The sequence below is a fragment of the Pichia membranifaciens genome (genome assembly GCF_001661235.1).
Source record: "Pichia membranifaciens NRRL Y-2026 unplaced genomic scaffold PICMEscaffold_2, whole genome shotgun sequence".
Taxonomy (NCBI): Eukaryota; Fungi; Ascomycota; class Pichiomycetes; order Pichiales; family Pichiaceae; genus Pichia; species Pichia membranifaciens.
The window spans coordinates 1160180-1172592 of NW_017566983.1; the positions used below are offsets into that span (position 1 = coordinate 1160180).

Sequence of the window (12413 nt, forward strand, 5' to 3'; positions counted from 1 at the left end):
TGATGGTCTTGGATAGCAATACCCCCGAAGAGTCAATTGCGTTGACTGTGGGATTTTATGATCCTTTTTCAATTTTTCAAGGCGGTTTCAGATCGGATTTTGAAAAACATGTCAAGATACCTTCCTTCTACTGGAAAGACAACCATGATTCTTTGCGGGTTTTGAAGAATGTTGATTTCAAATTTGTGGAAGAGATTCCTCGATCTAAAAAAAGTGATGTTTCATATCTGAAATTAATGTTTGTTTCATGCCAGACAGTAGATGATTATAGAGCAAAAGTTCGTCCGTTGGTTTTACAATGGTTAGGTAGCATGAAATCGATGGAACCAACGGTTCCCTACCTCATATTTTTTTTTGAAAACACTGAACTCAGGACTAAAGCTGACAAATACTTGAAAACTAATCTTTTCAATAAGTTGAAAATTGACTTCGATACTAATGAATTTGGTGTGGATAACATTTTCAAGATTAAATCGATATACCAAGCTAATATCGACAAAGTCGAGGTTTGGAAATATATATCATCATCTTTGAGAACGTTACTAGCAGATTCAATTAACCTACAATTACGTTCTTCTGAAAGTAATCTTGTAGAAACTGCACAAATTTACCAAGACTTAAAGCAAAAACAAGATGCTTTGGCTTGCTATTCTAAACTTTTCAACAAGTATCCCTTTATCAAAAAAGAAGACTTTGAATCTGTTAGGCTGGAGCAAATATATGAGATATTCAATCCGCAAAGTAATATCATCAAATATAGCTCGAATTCTAAGTTTTTATCGAAAAGTCTGTACTACCGCCAACAAGAACTAATTTTACTAGTTCCTTATCTTACAGATATGGTATATACAAAAAACATTTGTCGGCTTGCTCAAACGCTCAAATCATTTATCAATTCTTTAGAAATGTGCTATAAAAGAAATGAAATCAGCTTTCTGTTGATTCAAATGTTCTTAGGCAACCAACACTTGAAAAAGTTACTAGAGCAACACAAAAGCTCAAATGCCGAACTGATAAATAGTATAGGAAGCCTAAAACTTTTACAACGAAATGAATTGATTGCATTAGGAACACAAAAAGGTTACTATGTGAAAGGTTCAATGTCTATTATTGATATGCAATTCTCAAGCGCTCCGTATAACATTCTGGATGAGAGCTTGAAGTCTATAATGAATTCCAATCAGTCTTTTATTGACAAGGTGATTGAGCTCACGCGAGACTTGATCAATACTTACAACCAATGCTCTACAAACATGAATGCGATTGCTTCACTTTCAACAGAACTTGCACTTATATTGTATTTTTCCACTGATGACTATGAGACTTCCTATGATCAACTAGTGAAATCTTACGATTTTTACTTTTCTAGTGGCTGGAAATATATAGGGGTAACTTTGCTGGAGGTGTACATTGAAAACTTGGATAAATTGATTGAGCAGCGTGGCTTAGATGTCGTTTTCCAATTACTTTCAAGTTATGTCACATTGGCCGTTAATAAGAGCGCCAAATTTGATGAAAGTCATTTCAAGAAGTTATGCTCTAAATTAGAAAAACCAATTGCCCTGAAAACTAAAGAACTGCTGAGAATTTCCCATATTTCGTCTGTATACTGCGATGAAGTTGACACGTACAAAATAGACCTAAGGTTCAAGTCCAAAATTGGCTCCAATGTAGATAAATTCAGATTGTTCATGAGAAATACAAGTAACGAAATTATACAGTTCACTTCATCTGAAGTCAAAATAAAAGAGAAAAACGTTCTAACATTGACATGTTCCAAAGTGATTTTCGATACGTTCAAATCTACCAATATTTCTATCAACATCGGAAAATTTGAAATATTACAGCCGGTCAGTATGACAATACACGTTTCGCCAGTTGAGTCATTCTATGCTTTGAAGAGTAAAACAATGGAAGAAAACACAAGATTCAGCATAAAAGTACCTTCAGTCCGATATCTACATTCTGACAAACTTTTGTTTCAAGTCCGGGTCGGCAAAAATGACATTAGCAATCTTGAGCTTGTGTTTGTGAAGACGGATCCAGACAAATTAGTGAATAATACTGAGTGTCAAATGTTATTAGTTGACAGCTCTTCCTCGAATCACCCGAATGAGCCAAAAGAGCTTGATTTTACTATCAAAGAAACAGATCAAAAACTAGTTTTCTCACCAAAAGAGCCCTCTATCCTCAAATGCGGAAGCGTGATATCCGTATACATTCCCTACTTCTTCCCACCTGATGTTTCTAATACGGTGTTGGATGTTAGGTATATGATTCAATTTATCTCAATAGATAACTTGAAGGGACAACTTATTTGCTCGCAGAAACGCTTCTCGCAATTGCAGAGCTCACTACCCATTGCTGTTGCTGCCGATGAGACTTTCCGCTCTTCATATTCTTTGACTAATGAGAAATCAAATGAAACGTTATTTTCACTCTTTTCTTACTATACCATAAATTCTGTATCGGGCGAAAATCCAATACGAATTCAAGAAGTGTCTTTATCATCAGCTAACTCTCAAATTGAAACATGGAAATCACCAAAAAACGTGGTTGCATTTATTGATCAGGGATCCACATTTTTTTACAAAGTAAGCGATTTTACCTATCGTGATGTGCTTCTTAGGATATCATATAACAGTGTCAAAGATGAGATTGTTGAGCTCATGAATATGAGGTTTGTGAATTTTTTGGAAGAGGAGAAGGCTGTCTCCGTTGAGAAGAAAAATTTCTTTATATTTGTATCTGTGGCACATCAGATTTGGGAGATACTACAGTACAAGTTGAACTTTTATGCGCTTACGGGCAAAATATTCATTATTGACTACGATAGCCGGATCATTGACAACTTTTTGAAGTACATTGATATAGGGAGTCAAGCTGACTTCAAACAACATGTTACACAATTCTTGAATAGTTTACCTGATGTTGAAATCGATGATAGCTTCAAGACGTTTATGTTATCAAATGTGAAAAAAGAGCTCTGTATTACAGTCAACTTGCCACCGATCAATATGATTAACGTAGTTGAATATCACTTTGATAAAGTGTTACAGTACCTCGTCTGTGAGCCTATCAACGTTAATGTCACACTCGATGTGCATTTGTTAGGTCCCTTCAACAATCAGGACGAAGTTTTAGACAATAAGACAATTTTAGAAAAAAAGGTCCGTTTTAAACATAATCCTAGCGGAGAGGAAAGCAACAACGAAGATCCATCCCAAGTTGTAAATTTAAACTTAGGGTTCATTGATACTGATCAAAAGTGGATTATTTCAGGGGTCAAAAATTTAGAAGCAAAAATCAACTTGAACGACACAATCAAAAATAATGGTTCGCATTTCCAGTTTCAACTAACCTTTGTTCCATTGAAGCCAGGAAAGCTCCAGTTACCAGGAATCGAGATTAAGAATCAGAGCCGAAAAGATCTCATAATGGAGCTGGACTACAAAAATACGGCCGAAAGCGTATTGGTGGTATCGGAACTGAATAAAATTATACATTCTTTCTAGTAAAGTAGAAATGAAACCTTGATAGATTACGCATCTAGTATTCCCTGTACTAGTGAAACAGAATTTGGCTTTTTGGCGACAAAATCTGGCTTGATACCCTTCTCTAGCAAATAGGCTTCAGTGCTCGGGCCGATGCTCGCAATCTTGAAATCTGAATTTCGACTTAATAAATGCTCGGTTATATATTCTGTACCTTGTGGACTGAAAAATACTAACCACTTTTCACAATCACTTGAACTCAAATTATTGTATACTGAGGAATACCTCTCAACAACATCTTTCATCACCTCCGTCCTGTAAGCGACTAATTCTTTAAGATCAAAACCTGCCGAAGTCAATTTCACGGGGATGATGTCTTTACGAATCTCTCCTGTCAGAAACAATATCTTTTTGTTTCCGTTCTGAAAGAAAGTGTCAGCAACTATGAGCTCAGACAAAATAGATCCATTTCCTGCGTTTTCTCCTCCTCTGATATCTTCAAACCCCAGTTTCGCAAGAACTTCAGATGTTGCCGGTCCCACTGTATAAGCTGGTTTATTCAGTATTTTTTGTAAAATGTTCGTGTCTTCTATGGATGATAACACAATGTCTAGCGATTCTATGCATCTTTGGGAAGTTATGATGAATGCCTGAAAATTATCCAAGTACTCTGATGATGTTAAAAATTTTACTATCTCCCCATGATTGATAGGTTGATGAATTAGTAATGGAATAAAAAGGGCGTCCACAGAACGGTTTTTGAAGTCTGTCTTATATGGATCAAAAGGGATTGTTTCGTTTTTGAGCAATACCACTTTTTTGCTCATTTTTTTGGTTCGCCTGGCTCACAAAAAGCTTCATAAAAGATTGATGCAATCTGAAGTATGGGGCAAAATCACATATCCTGTAATATTCTTCTCGCCTTGATCGCTCGATCCTTGGAAGTTTGAAAAATGAAGATTTTTGAGGACCTCATGCGATATCTACAAATATGCCGGTACAAAATGGACAAGAGGGCCACTCATGTCTGAATTACGATAAGCTTTTTTATAAGGCTAATTATATTCTAAAATTCAAGATGTCCTGAAAAGCTCTTGAAGCGTTTTGAAACAATTTCCTGGTTTACCGCAAAAGTACTGTTTAAGCTACACTGGGATTACTCATGAAAATACCAGAATGCAAAAAGTAAATATAACTCTATAAAATGTTTACAAATATTTCATAGGATCCTTAGGAGTTGGATTCTCTTTCAAGGAAAGCAGAGTTTTATCTCTCATTCTAAACATCGGTTGAAGAACCCAAGTATTAGTAGCAAGCACACTACTCTCCTCCTTTGGATCACGAATGATATTGAATAAGTATGGAGACTCTAATTGCCCTTTCGATTCATTAACTTCTGGTTCCCACCACAAGTGAAGTTTCCAGTCCCGCCATTTTATTGCCCTCAAATTGTCTTTGATGAAGAACAAGAAACCTTCTCTGGGAGACTTTTTGTTGAGCGGATCACGCAAAAACTCAAGCTGGTTTAACCCATCAATCGGTCTGTCCGCTGGGGGCGACGCTCCTCCAACTTCCAATAAAGTACTAAAGATATCAGTAACATGAATCATCTCGTTTGTTTGGATGCCTTCAGGAACTTTATTTGGCCATCTAACAATAAATGGAACCCTCAAACTGCCCTCCATAGCTGTATGGTATGTACCTCTATAGAACCCCGCAGATCCTCTGTAAGGCTGCCTGAATTCAGGACCGTTGTCACTAGCAAAAATCAAGAATGTATTTTCTCTGATTCCAAGCTCATCCACCTTTTTCAGAATTTGGCCAACACGGTAGTCCATCTCAACCATAGAGTCTGCAAAATTACCGTTCTTGGTGACATTTTCAAAGTCTCTGTGAGGGAGAGTTGGAAAATGAAGATGGACCAGCGGGTGATAGAGAAAAAACGGTTGTTTTTCACTGACCATTCTGCTCATGAAATCTTCAGTTTTTTCAACCAGTTTTTCGTCGATTAATCTTCGTTGATCAAGATCGTAAACACATACATTCTCTGAGGGCGTTCCTTTTGTACCTTCCATTATGTATGGAATTTCAGCAACTGATGGATCAAAGCCAACACTTTCAGTGAATTGAGATTCATCAGTTGTTCTCGGAATACCATACCACTCGTCAAACCCCCTATCCGAAGGGAATCTTCCTTGAACGTCACCCAAATGCCATTTTCCATGATGTGCGGACTTGTAGCCGTGCTTCTCCAATGCTTCTGGAAGGGTAATTTCCCATCTTTGAAGACCTTGTGGAAAACCGCAAGGAACAGATTGTCTACAACCTGTCCTGAAGGGGTGCCGTCCGCTCATAAGCGCAGATCTTGTTGGAACGCAGTCACTTTCAACATTGAAATTTGTGCACAAAACCCCTTCTTTGGCAAGGTTGTCTATATTGGGAGTGGGAGCTCCTCTAAGCACACCTCCCCCATAGCATCCTAACTCACCAAATCCTAAGTTGTCGGCTAAGATCAAGATAATGTTTGGTTTGGTGAGATCTGAAGACATGGGACGCGTCGTGATTGGATCCAAGCAAGCATTCCTCAAAACCTAATCAATTTTTTCCAACAGATAACATTTCTTGTTGATTGAAGACAAAAACTGCCAGCATAACTTCTTTTTATTTTAGTTGAACATACGAAAACGGATCGATTTAATCTCTGGCATGTTTGCTTGTAGGGTCGACAGAACGGACTGATAACAAAAATCGCACCGCTCTGATGAGAGGGTATCGGCCGGTATTTCTACATTTGGTTTTCGGCGGCTACATCAGGTAATATCGGCCGACAAACTGTGGATACTGATAAAATGAATATTTCATAATCTTTCTTCCGAAGACATTTAGATACTAATCAGATAATAGCCACAATAACCTGGAATCAGTGACTTATCAAGTGGCTTCCCGGATTATCGGTTTGTAGTTGAAACAGATATTAAGATAAGAGTCTAGTTAAGATTCGGTATTTATATACTGGTAATGATTCTGGTATGCTGTTCGAAACGTCATTCAGCTTTTCCTTCTGCTACTCTGAACTTTGAAAAAAAGTTCCATTGAAAACTAAAGCCTGTTGAAAATGATCTCAACTGAAAGTAAAAAGGATTACATGTTGAGCGCCAAATCGGCTAGCCCTGAAAATTATGAACCTGAAGATGAAAATGCATCGATTACTGAGCAGTATTGGTCCTCCTTAGAGGAAAAGCGTCTTGTTCTGAAAATCGATCTGTCCATACTTCTGTTTTTGATGTTCTCTTTTTTTTCTCTTCAATTAGACAGGAGTAACATTTCTAACGCTCTAACCGGAGGTATTGGCAAAGACATACATTGTACAACAGACGAAATAGCAACCGGTAATCAATTGCAGTCAGCAGCGATTGTTATTATGGAGATTCCGTCTAATATTATTATCCATAAAGTTGGTTGTTTACCCTTGCTAATTGCGCAAGGAGTCCTGTGGGGCCTTGTTGCTATTTTTCAAAGTTTTATCACTGGGAAGAAATCTTATTATGCTACGAGATGGCTATTGGGAATGTTCGAAGCAGGTTTTATACCAGGTTCGATCTACGTGATCTCTAGGTTTTACAAGCGCAATGAACTGGCAACCAGGACTACCCTCTTCTATTTTGGCAATTATTTTGCCGCTGCCGTTGGTAGCTTGATAGCAGCAGGGATTCTGGGTATGCCATTCCATAAAAATTGGCATCCCTGGAGATTTTTGTTCATGATAGAAGGTTGTATTACAATATTTGCTACTCTGCTTCTTGCAATTTTTGTTGCACGTTCTCCAGAAAACCCTTCTCCAGTTCATAACCTCTTTTCTTTTTTCAGCAAACGTGAAGAAAGGATTATGCAAGACCGTCTTAAGTATTATGATTCAAAGCCTTCAGATAATTCAGACGTGACTCCAATCACCCTTAAGAACATATTCAAATCAATTTTTCTCTGGAGAAATTGGCTACATCTGATGATGAATTTCCTGCAGATTGCTCCTTATGGGGGGTTGCAGCTATTCTCACCAAAGATTATAAAGTCTTTGGGTTTTAGCACAGTTAGAGCAAATGCGTTGGCCTCGATCGGACCATTCGGACTTTGTTTTTTCTCCTTAACAGCTGCGTGGCTTTCAGACCGTTACAAAACTAGAGGTCTCCTTATGTTACTTACATTAGCATACTCTATCACATTTGCAGGCGTGCTACAAAGTATGCGTATTGGCGTTACCAAAAAGTGGACCATGTTTGCAATGATTACCATGATTAATGCAGGTGTTGGTACTGCGCAATCATTGAATAACTCATGGTTGGCCATCAACAGTAGGCGCACTTTGGACAGATCTGTTGGCTTGGCAATGTGTGTCATGGGAGCAAATTTGGCAGCCATTGCCGGCCAGAATTTCTTCAAAGATAAAGATGCTCCCGTTTATCATCCAGCTTTCGTAGCTATTTTATGTTTCTATGGGGTTTCTATTTTGTGGTGTTCTGGAATTATGTTTATATACTATTCAATCAATAACCGGCTGAAATTTGAGTTTGGTAGGTTCGGTAGGTTTTTCAGGGGGTCTCTACGCGTCGATGATGAATCTCATAGTAGCGAGATACATGTGGATGAAGTTTCTACTGCACCTGAATGGAAATACCAATTCTAGTTCGTTGTTGTTATTGTCTTCTTCAATTTTACTTTTTTTATTTATCATTTTTTTATTCTTATTAGATAGTTGGCTTGTGTTCTGGCATTTACTAGTAATCAATCAGTAGAATGATTTTGTTATCATTTTTAGTATAAAATAATTGTCAGATGGGCGCGTATTTTCAAACGGGTACTTGTTATCTTTCGAAATCTCAGTTTCAGAAATGTCTTGGCAGCTAATCACGGAAATTGGAGCTTTTGGCTTGCGTCTAAACTGGAGTGATCCGAATTGCTGAAATGACCAAAATTTCAAGAAAAAGACCAATAAGCAGTTGTAAATACTGCTACAAACATAAAGTCAAATGTGATCGTGGGAACCCGTGTGGAAACTGCATAAGATTGAATAACTCTTCATGTGAATACAATTTCCAGAGTTTTTTACACCATGACCTGAAAAATCAAAAGTCAACAGAAAAGCGCAACAGCTCTATAGTAACTTATCCATCGAATGCTTTGTTTCCTCATTTAGGTTCGATGATGAGAAAATTCATCATGAATTCGATAAGCAATAAGACAGCTTCATGTATTGGTTTTTTTGACTTCTCGAAGGAAGCGGACTCGGAGTACTTCAGAGTTCACATTCATGAGCTTTTACCTGAAAAGAAAACACTCACTAAGTGCTTTAGTATGTACTGGAACTGTATTCATCCTTTGCTTCCCATATTGGACGAATCTGCAATTTGCAAAAAGTTTGAATCTTTTTTAAAGGAAAACAATTTAGCTGAGAAAGAGGAGGTTTACGAACCTCAGTTTCTGATAGTTATCTTTGCCGTTTTATTCTCAACAACAATTCAGCTTGAACTTATAATATCAGATTCAGAAAAAAGGAAAGAATTGCAATGCCAGAAAGACAAGTGTTATGTGGGCTTCAAACGTCTACTTGCACTGCTGAATTTCCCAAATGTCCCTTCTTTTGAGTGTGTCTCATCATCTTTAATTGTTTACGAGGTTGGTACCTTTTGTTATCGACAAATTGCATTTGAAATTTGTGTACTTTGCAAAACTTTGTGCTCTATGGGAATTCACCTTGCTACCAACAACAATAAGGCGACAATGCAAGGAATAACTTTGAGAAAACAAGTCATGTGGCATACTGCTCATAAAATTGAAACAATGTCTACAATTTGGTGTGGCTCCTTACCAAATGCAAACCTCCATGTCGATATAGTTGGTTTTCCCAACGCTTCAGGGTCCGGCGCACAATCCAGTTTATCAGTCAAGACCGTAAACCCGTTCATTGCTTCTCAGAATTTGATTTACAAGGTTTTACCATATTTTAGTGACTTGACAATATTTTTAAACGTAGACACAGAAAGTGATTATTATCGCTCATTTGATTTCACTATTTTTGAAAGAAAACTCTTTTCTTTATGTCAACACTTCCGTGATGTCCAAGATGAAATTGTGAGATGTGATACCACAAAGTTTGAAAAGAAAACAAATAGATGGCTTATTGCAAATTCCAGAAATATGCTGTACCGACTTTATTTCTTATACTATGTTTGTTTAGAAGATAAAACTACACGATCTAGGTCTTCCTCTGTCCTTCAAAATAGTAAAGAAATTGAAAACATCAAAAACAAACTTTATAAAGCAGACGAAAATCTGTACACTAATTTCTTGAAAATGCGTAAGCCCTACGATGGTAAACTTGTTGAAATTGTCATGCTACTACTATATGAATCTAGAATAAGACTTAGCTTTGAAGATGAGATAGTTAACTTCAAATGTCTATAAAAAACTGCAATCCATTCCAGTACTTGGTTATTCTGGTAAAGGATATTTACAACCAACCTCATAAAAGATACACTTTCGAAGACTTAAATGAAAGTGTACAGTTGTTAGTTGAAGAAAAGATCTTCTCAGCCGATGGTGATTTGCGAGTGTGGTTAGTTAGTGAAGTCTTAAAACGACTTGACTCATTCAAAAAGTTCTGGCCTGAATCTTCCTATGTGATATATGACTTTCTTGTCAACTTATGGAATTTTGTGGAATCACCAAGGCAAACACTATCAGATGAGACCTTTGAACTTCTGCTAAATAGTTCTTCTTTGAAGGAAGCAAACGGAAGTCCACTATCAAGCATAATTGATTACTTGCCATTCGAGTTTGCAAATAACAGTGTCGAGGAATATTACCACTATTTTGATTTTCCAACGGATTTTTAAGACTGTTATCGGAAGTGAAACTTTTGAAAATAATTCTGTTAAAACTTATATCCAAAAATTTTGAAGAGAATAACTTGCTGTAAAACTTGACCGGGTTCTCATTTCTTTTTCTTAGATAGAGACAACTTGAAAGGTCGTAGCACAGATTCATTAGACAAAGTTCCTACAACAGAGTCTTCGTTCTCAGAAAAAGAAGAGTCTTCGTGAAGGGATAGCAATGAATTAGAATTATCACTTACTTCGAGAACTGAGTCATTTTCGGTTTGAACTCGTCTTTTATCAGTCTCTTTGAAAATTGTTTTCATCGTATCATGTATAATGCAAAAGTCTTCTAGGTTTTGTTTGACTAGTGCATTAAACTTCATTGTATCATCTTTCAAATCAGAAGTCAAGTCTTGTCTTAGTCTAGCTAGCGTATTTACTATGTCCGTACGCTTGGAATTTGCCATTGGAGTTTTATCTACCGTCTGACGAAATTCTGCAAATAAGGTTTCTAACTCATCGTCTATTTTCGTGTTGCACATAGAAAGTAAAGATGAGCTTGCTGTGGCCAATGAACTTTGGACTAAATAATACTCAAAGATCAGCAGATTGATTTCTTTAACTATTTTTAAGCATGATTGCTTACACTGATCCATAATATGATAAAAAAGATTTGAGTTTTGATCTATTTTATCATCGGACACATCAAAAATCGTAGTATATTCTAGACAGTCAATGCCAAACAATTGATTTTCGAGATGTAAAAAGCTACTGTTGAAAAGACCGTATATTACTGATACCCAAGAAGTTATCCACTCATCGCTGCAATATTTCAAATCAGAGATTTTTTCCGATGTACTAAATTCCAGGTGTTTGATTTTCACATTATTTCCATTGATTAGTGAATAGTGCCTGCATACTTTTTCCTCCATTATCTCTAACCGTTTAAGCAGCTCAAATAACATCGCATTCTCCGAGTTTTTATTCGTTTTGCAAAAATCCTCACTGAAATCAGAAAGCTTTTCCATTGAGGTTTCGTCTTTGGTTTTCAAAAAATTGTTAAGTTCAATTGCTCTTTCCAAGCACGGTACTATGTTTTCAGCCGAAGGTTTTTCGTCATCCTGTGAATTTACCTGGTTAGTTTTACCCTGCAATAAATCCAACTCTTCAAACTTGAAAATACAAGCCTCAAACAAAGTTTGGGAGCAAAGCAGTAGGGCATTACATTTGTAAATTTCGACTTTATCTTCTTCTACCGCTTCGTTTAAATCGGAAAATTTGTTAGTTATATTGCTCCTGATGTTTTCCAATTTTTGATCAATTTCTGTGGTAAGCTTTTCCACTTCTCTATTTAGCTTTGAAGTTTGGCTCCTGGTTTCTTCCAAGCTAGAATTTGCAATGTCTATATTAACTTTCAATTCTGATGCTTGCCCGTTTAGTTCTGTCAACTTTTTCAAATCGTTGTGAGCAGAAGTTTTGGCCTTCAAGCAAATAGATTTAGCCTCACTCACTGTAGTTTCAAACTCAAGTGATCTATTGGTGATAAAGTCCTTGAAAGCAGCTCTTTGTTGCTCAATCTCTGTTTTAAAAAATTCTATCTGCTTCATATCCAATACCTCATGGTCAGCTAGTATGGATTCAACTACCCGCTCCACATTCTGGACTCTTTCGAATGTTTTCATAAAGTTCTCATTTGTAAAGTTCTTGAGCGAAAGATACCTGTTGGTCAAGTAAAACAGAAATATAAGGAACAACAAAACTGCGCATGTAAAGCCCAAAACAGCCATTTGAAGCAGCTGAAAAAAATGATCTTTTTTCAGAAACATGCTCTGAATTTCTTGCAAGTATGATTCGTTTTCCAAGTGTTTATGAAATTCCACTAAAGAATCATCAGTCGTGAATAAGTTACCCAAGTACAGCCCAAAGGCAGTGGCACTCAGTCCGACAGCACAAGGACCAAAATTACTTAGAAAATTCTCCGGCATATAGTATTGAAGTAAGTGTTCAGCACTTTCTATAGCATTTGCAAAAATCATGTTTTATTGGG

General features: G+C 36.9%; 6 protein-coding genes across 6 annotated transcripts; 3 read left to right on the forward strand and 3 right to left on the reverse strand.

Annotated features, from left to right (window-relative positions):
• Window positions 1-2: 2 nt before the first annotated feature.
• Window positions 3-3515, forward strand: PICMEDRAFT_71616 (hypothetical protein; the record flags this gene model as incomplete). The annotated part of the gene is made up of 1 exon (XM_019163965.1): window positions 3-3515. The coding sequence occupies one exon, from the start codon at window positions 3-5 to the stop codon at window positions 3513-3515; it is 3513 nt and encodes a 1170-aa protein (XP_019018671.1).
• On the reverse strand, window positions 3266-4329 carry PICMEDRAFT_15487 (hypothetical protein). The gene has a single exon (XM_019160846.1). It carries the CDS (start codon window positions 4319-4321, stop codon window positions 3542-3544), a length of 780 nt encoding a protein of 259 aa, XP_019018672.1. The 5' UTR covers window positions 4322-4329; the 3' UTR covers window positions 3266-3541.
• Window positions 4330-4601: 272 nt separating this feature from the next.
• Window positions 4602-6205, reverse strand: PICMEDRAFT_15488 (hypothetical protein). The gene has a single exon (XM_019160847.1). It carries the CDS (start codon window positions 6041-6043, stop codon window positions 4703-4705), a length of 1341 nt encoding a protein of 446 aa, XP_019018673.1. The 5' UTR covers window positions 6044-6205; the 3' UTR covers window positions 4602-4702.
• Window positions 6206-6639: 434 nt separating this feature from the next.
• PICMEDRAFT_50360 (hypothetical protein) lies at window positions 6640-8231 on the forward strand (the record flags this gene model as incomplete). Its single annotated transcript, XM_019163146.1, has 1 exon — window positions 6640-8231. The coding sequence occupies one exon, from the start codon at window positions 6640-6642 to the stop codon at window positions 8173-8175; it is 1536 nt and encodes a 511-aa protein (XP_019018674.1). The 3' UTR covers window positions 8176-8231.
• Window positions 8232-8453: 222 nt separating this feature from the next.
• Window positions 8454-10384, forward strand: PICMEDRAFT_71620 (hypothetical protein; the record flags this gene model as incomplete). Its single annotated transcript, XM_019163966.1, has 2 exons — window positions 8454-9878; window positions 9974-10384. 2 exons carry the CDS (start codon window positions 8454-8456, stop codon window positions 10382-10384), a joined length of 1836 nt encoding a protein of 611 aa, XP_019018675.1.
• Window positions 10385-10482: 98 nt separating this feature from the next.
• PICMEDRAFT_71621 (hypothetical protein) lies at window positions 10483-12402 on the reverse strand (the record flags this gene model as incomplete). Its single annotated transcript, XM_019163967.1, has 1 exon — window positions 10483-12402. One exon carries the CDS (start codon window positions 12400-12402, stop codon window positions 10483-10485), a length of 1920 nt encoding a protein of 639 aa, XP_019018676.1.
• Window positions 12403-12413: the final 11 nt, after the last annotated feature.

Bases quoted from the DNA above. Each gene is read 5' to 3' on its own strand.
- PICMEDRAFT_15487 (XM_019160846.1), bottom strand. From the start codon at position 4,321: ATGAGCAAAAAAGTGGTATTGCTCAAAAACGAAACAATCCCTTTTGAT.
- PICMEDRAFT_15488 (XM_019160847.1), bottom strand. From the start codon at position 6,043: ATGTCTTCAGATCTCACCAAACCAAACATTATCTTGATCTTAGCCGAC.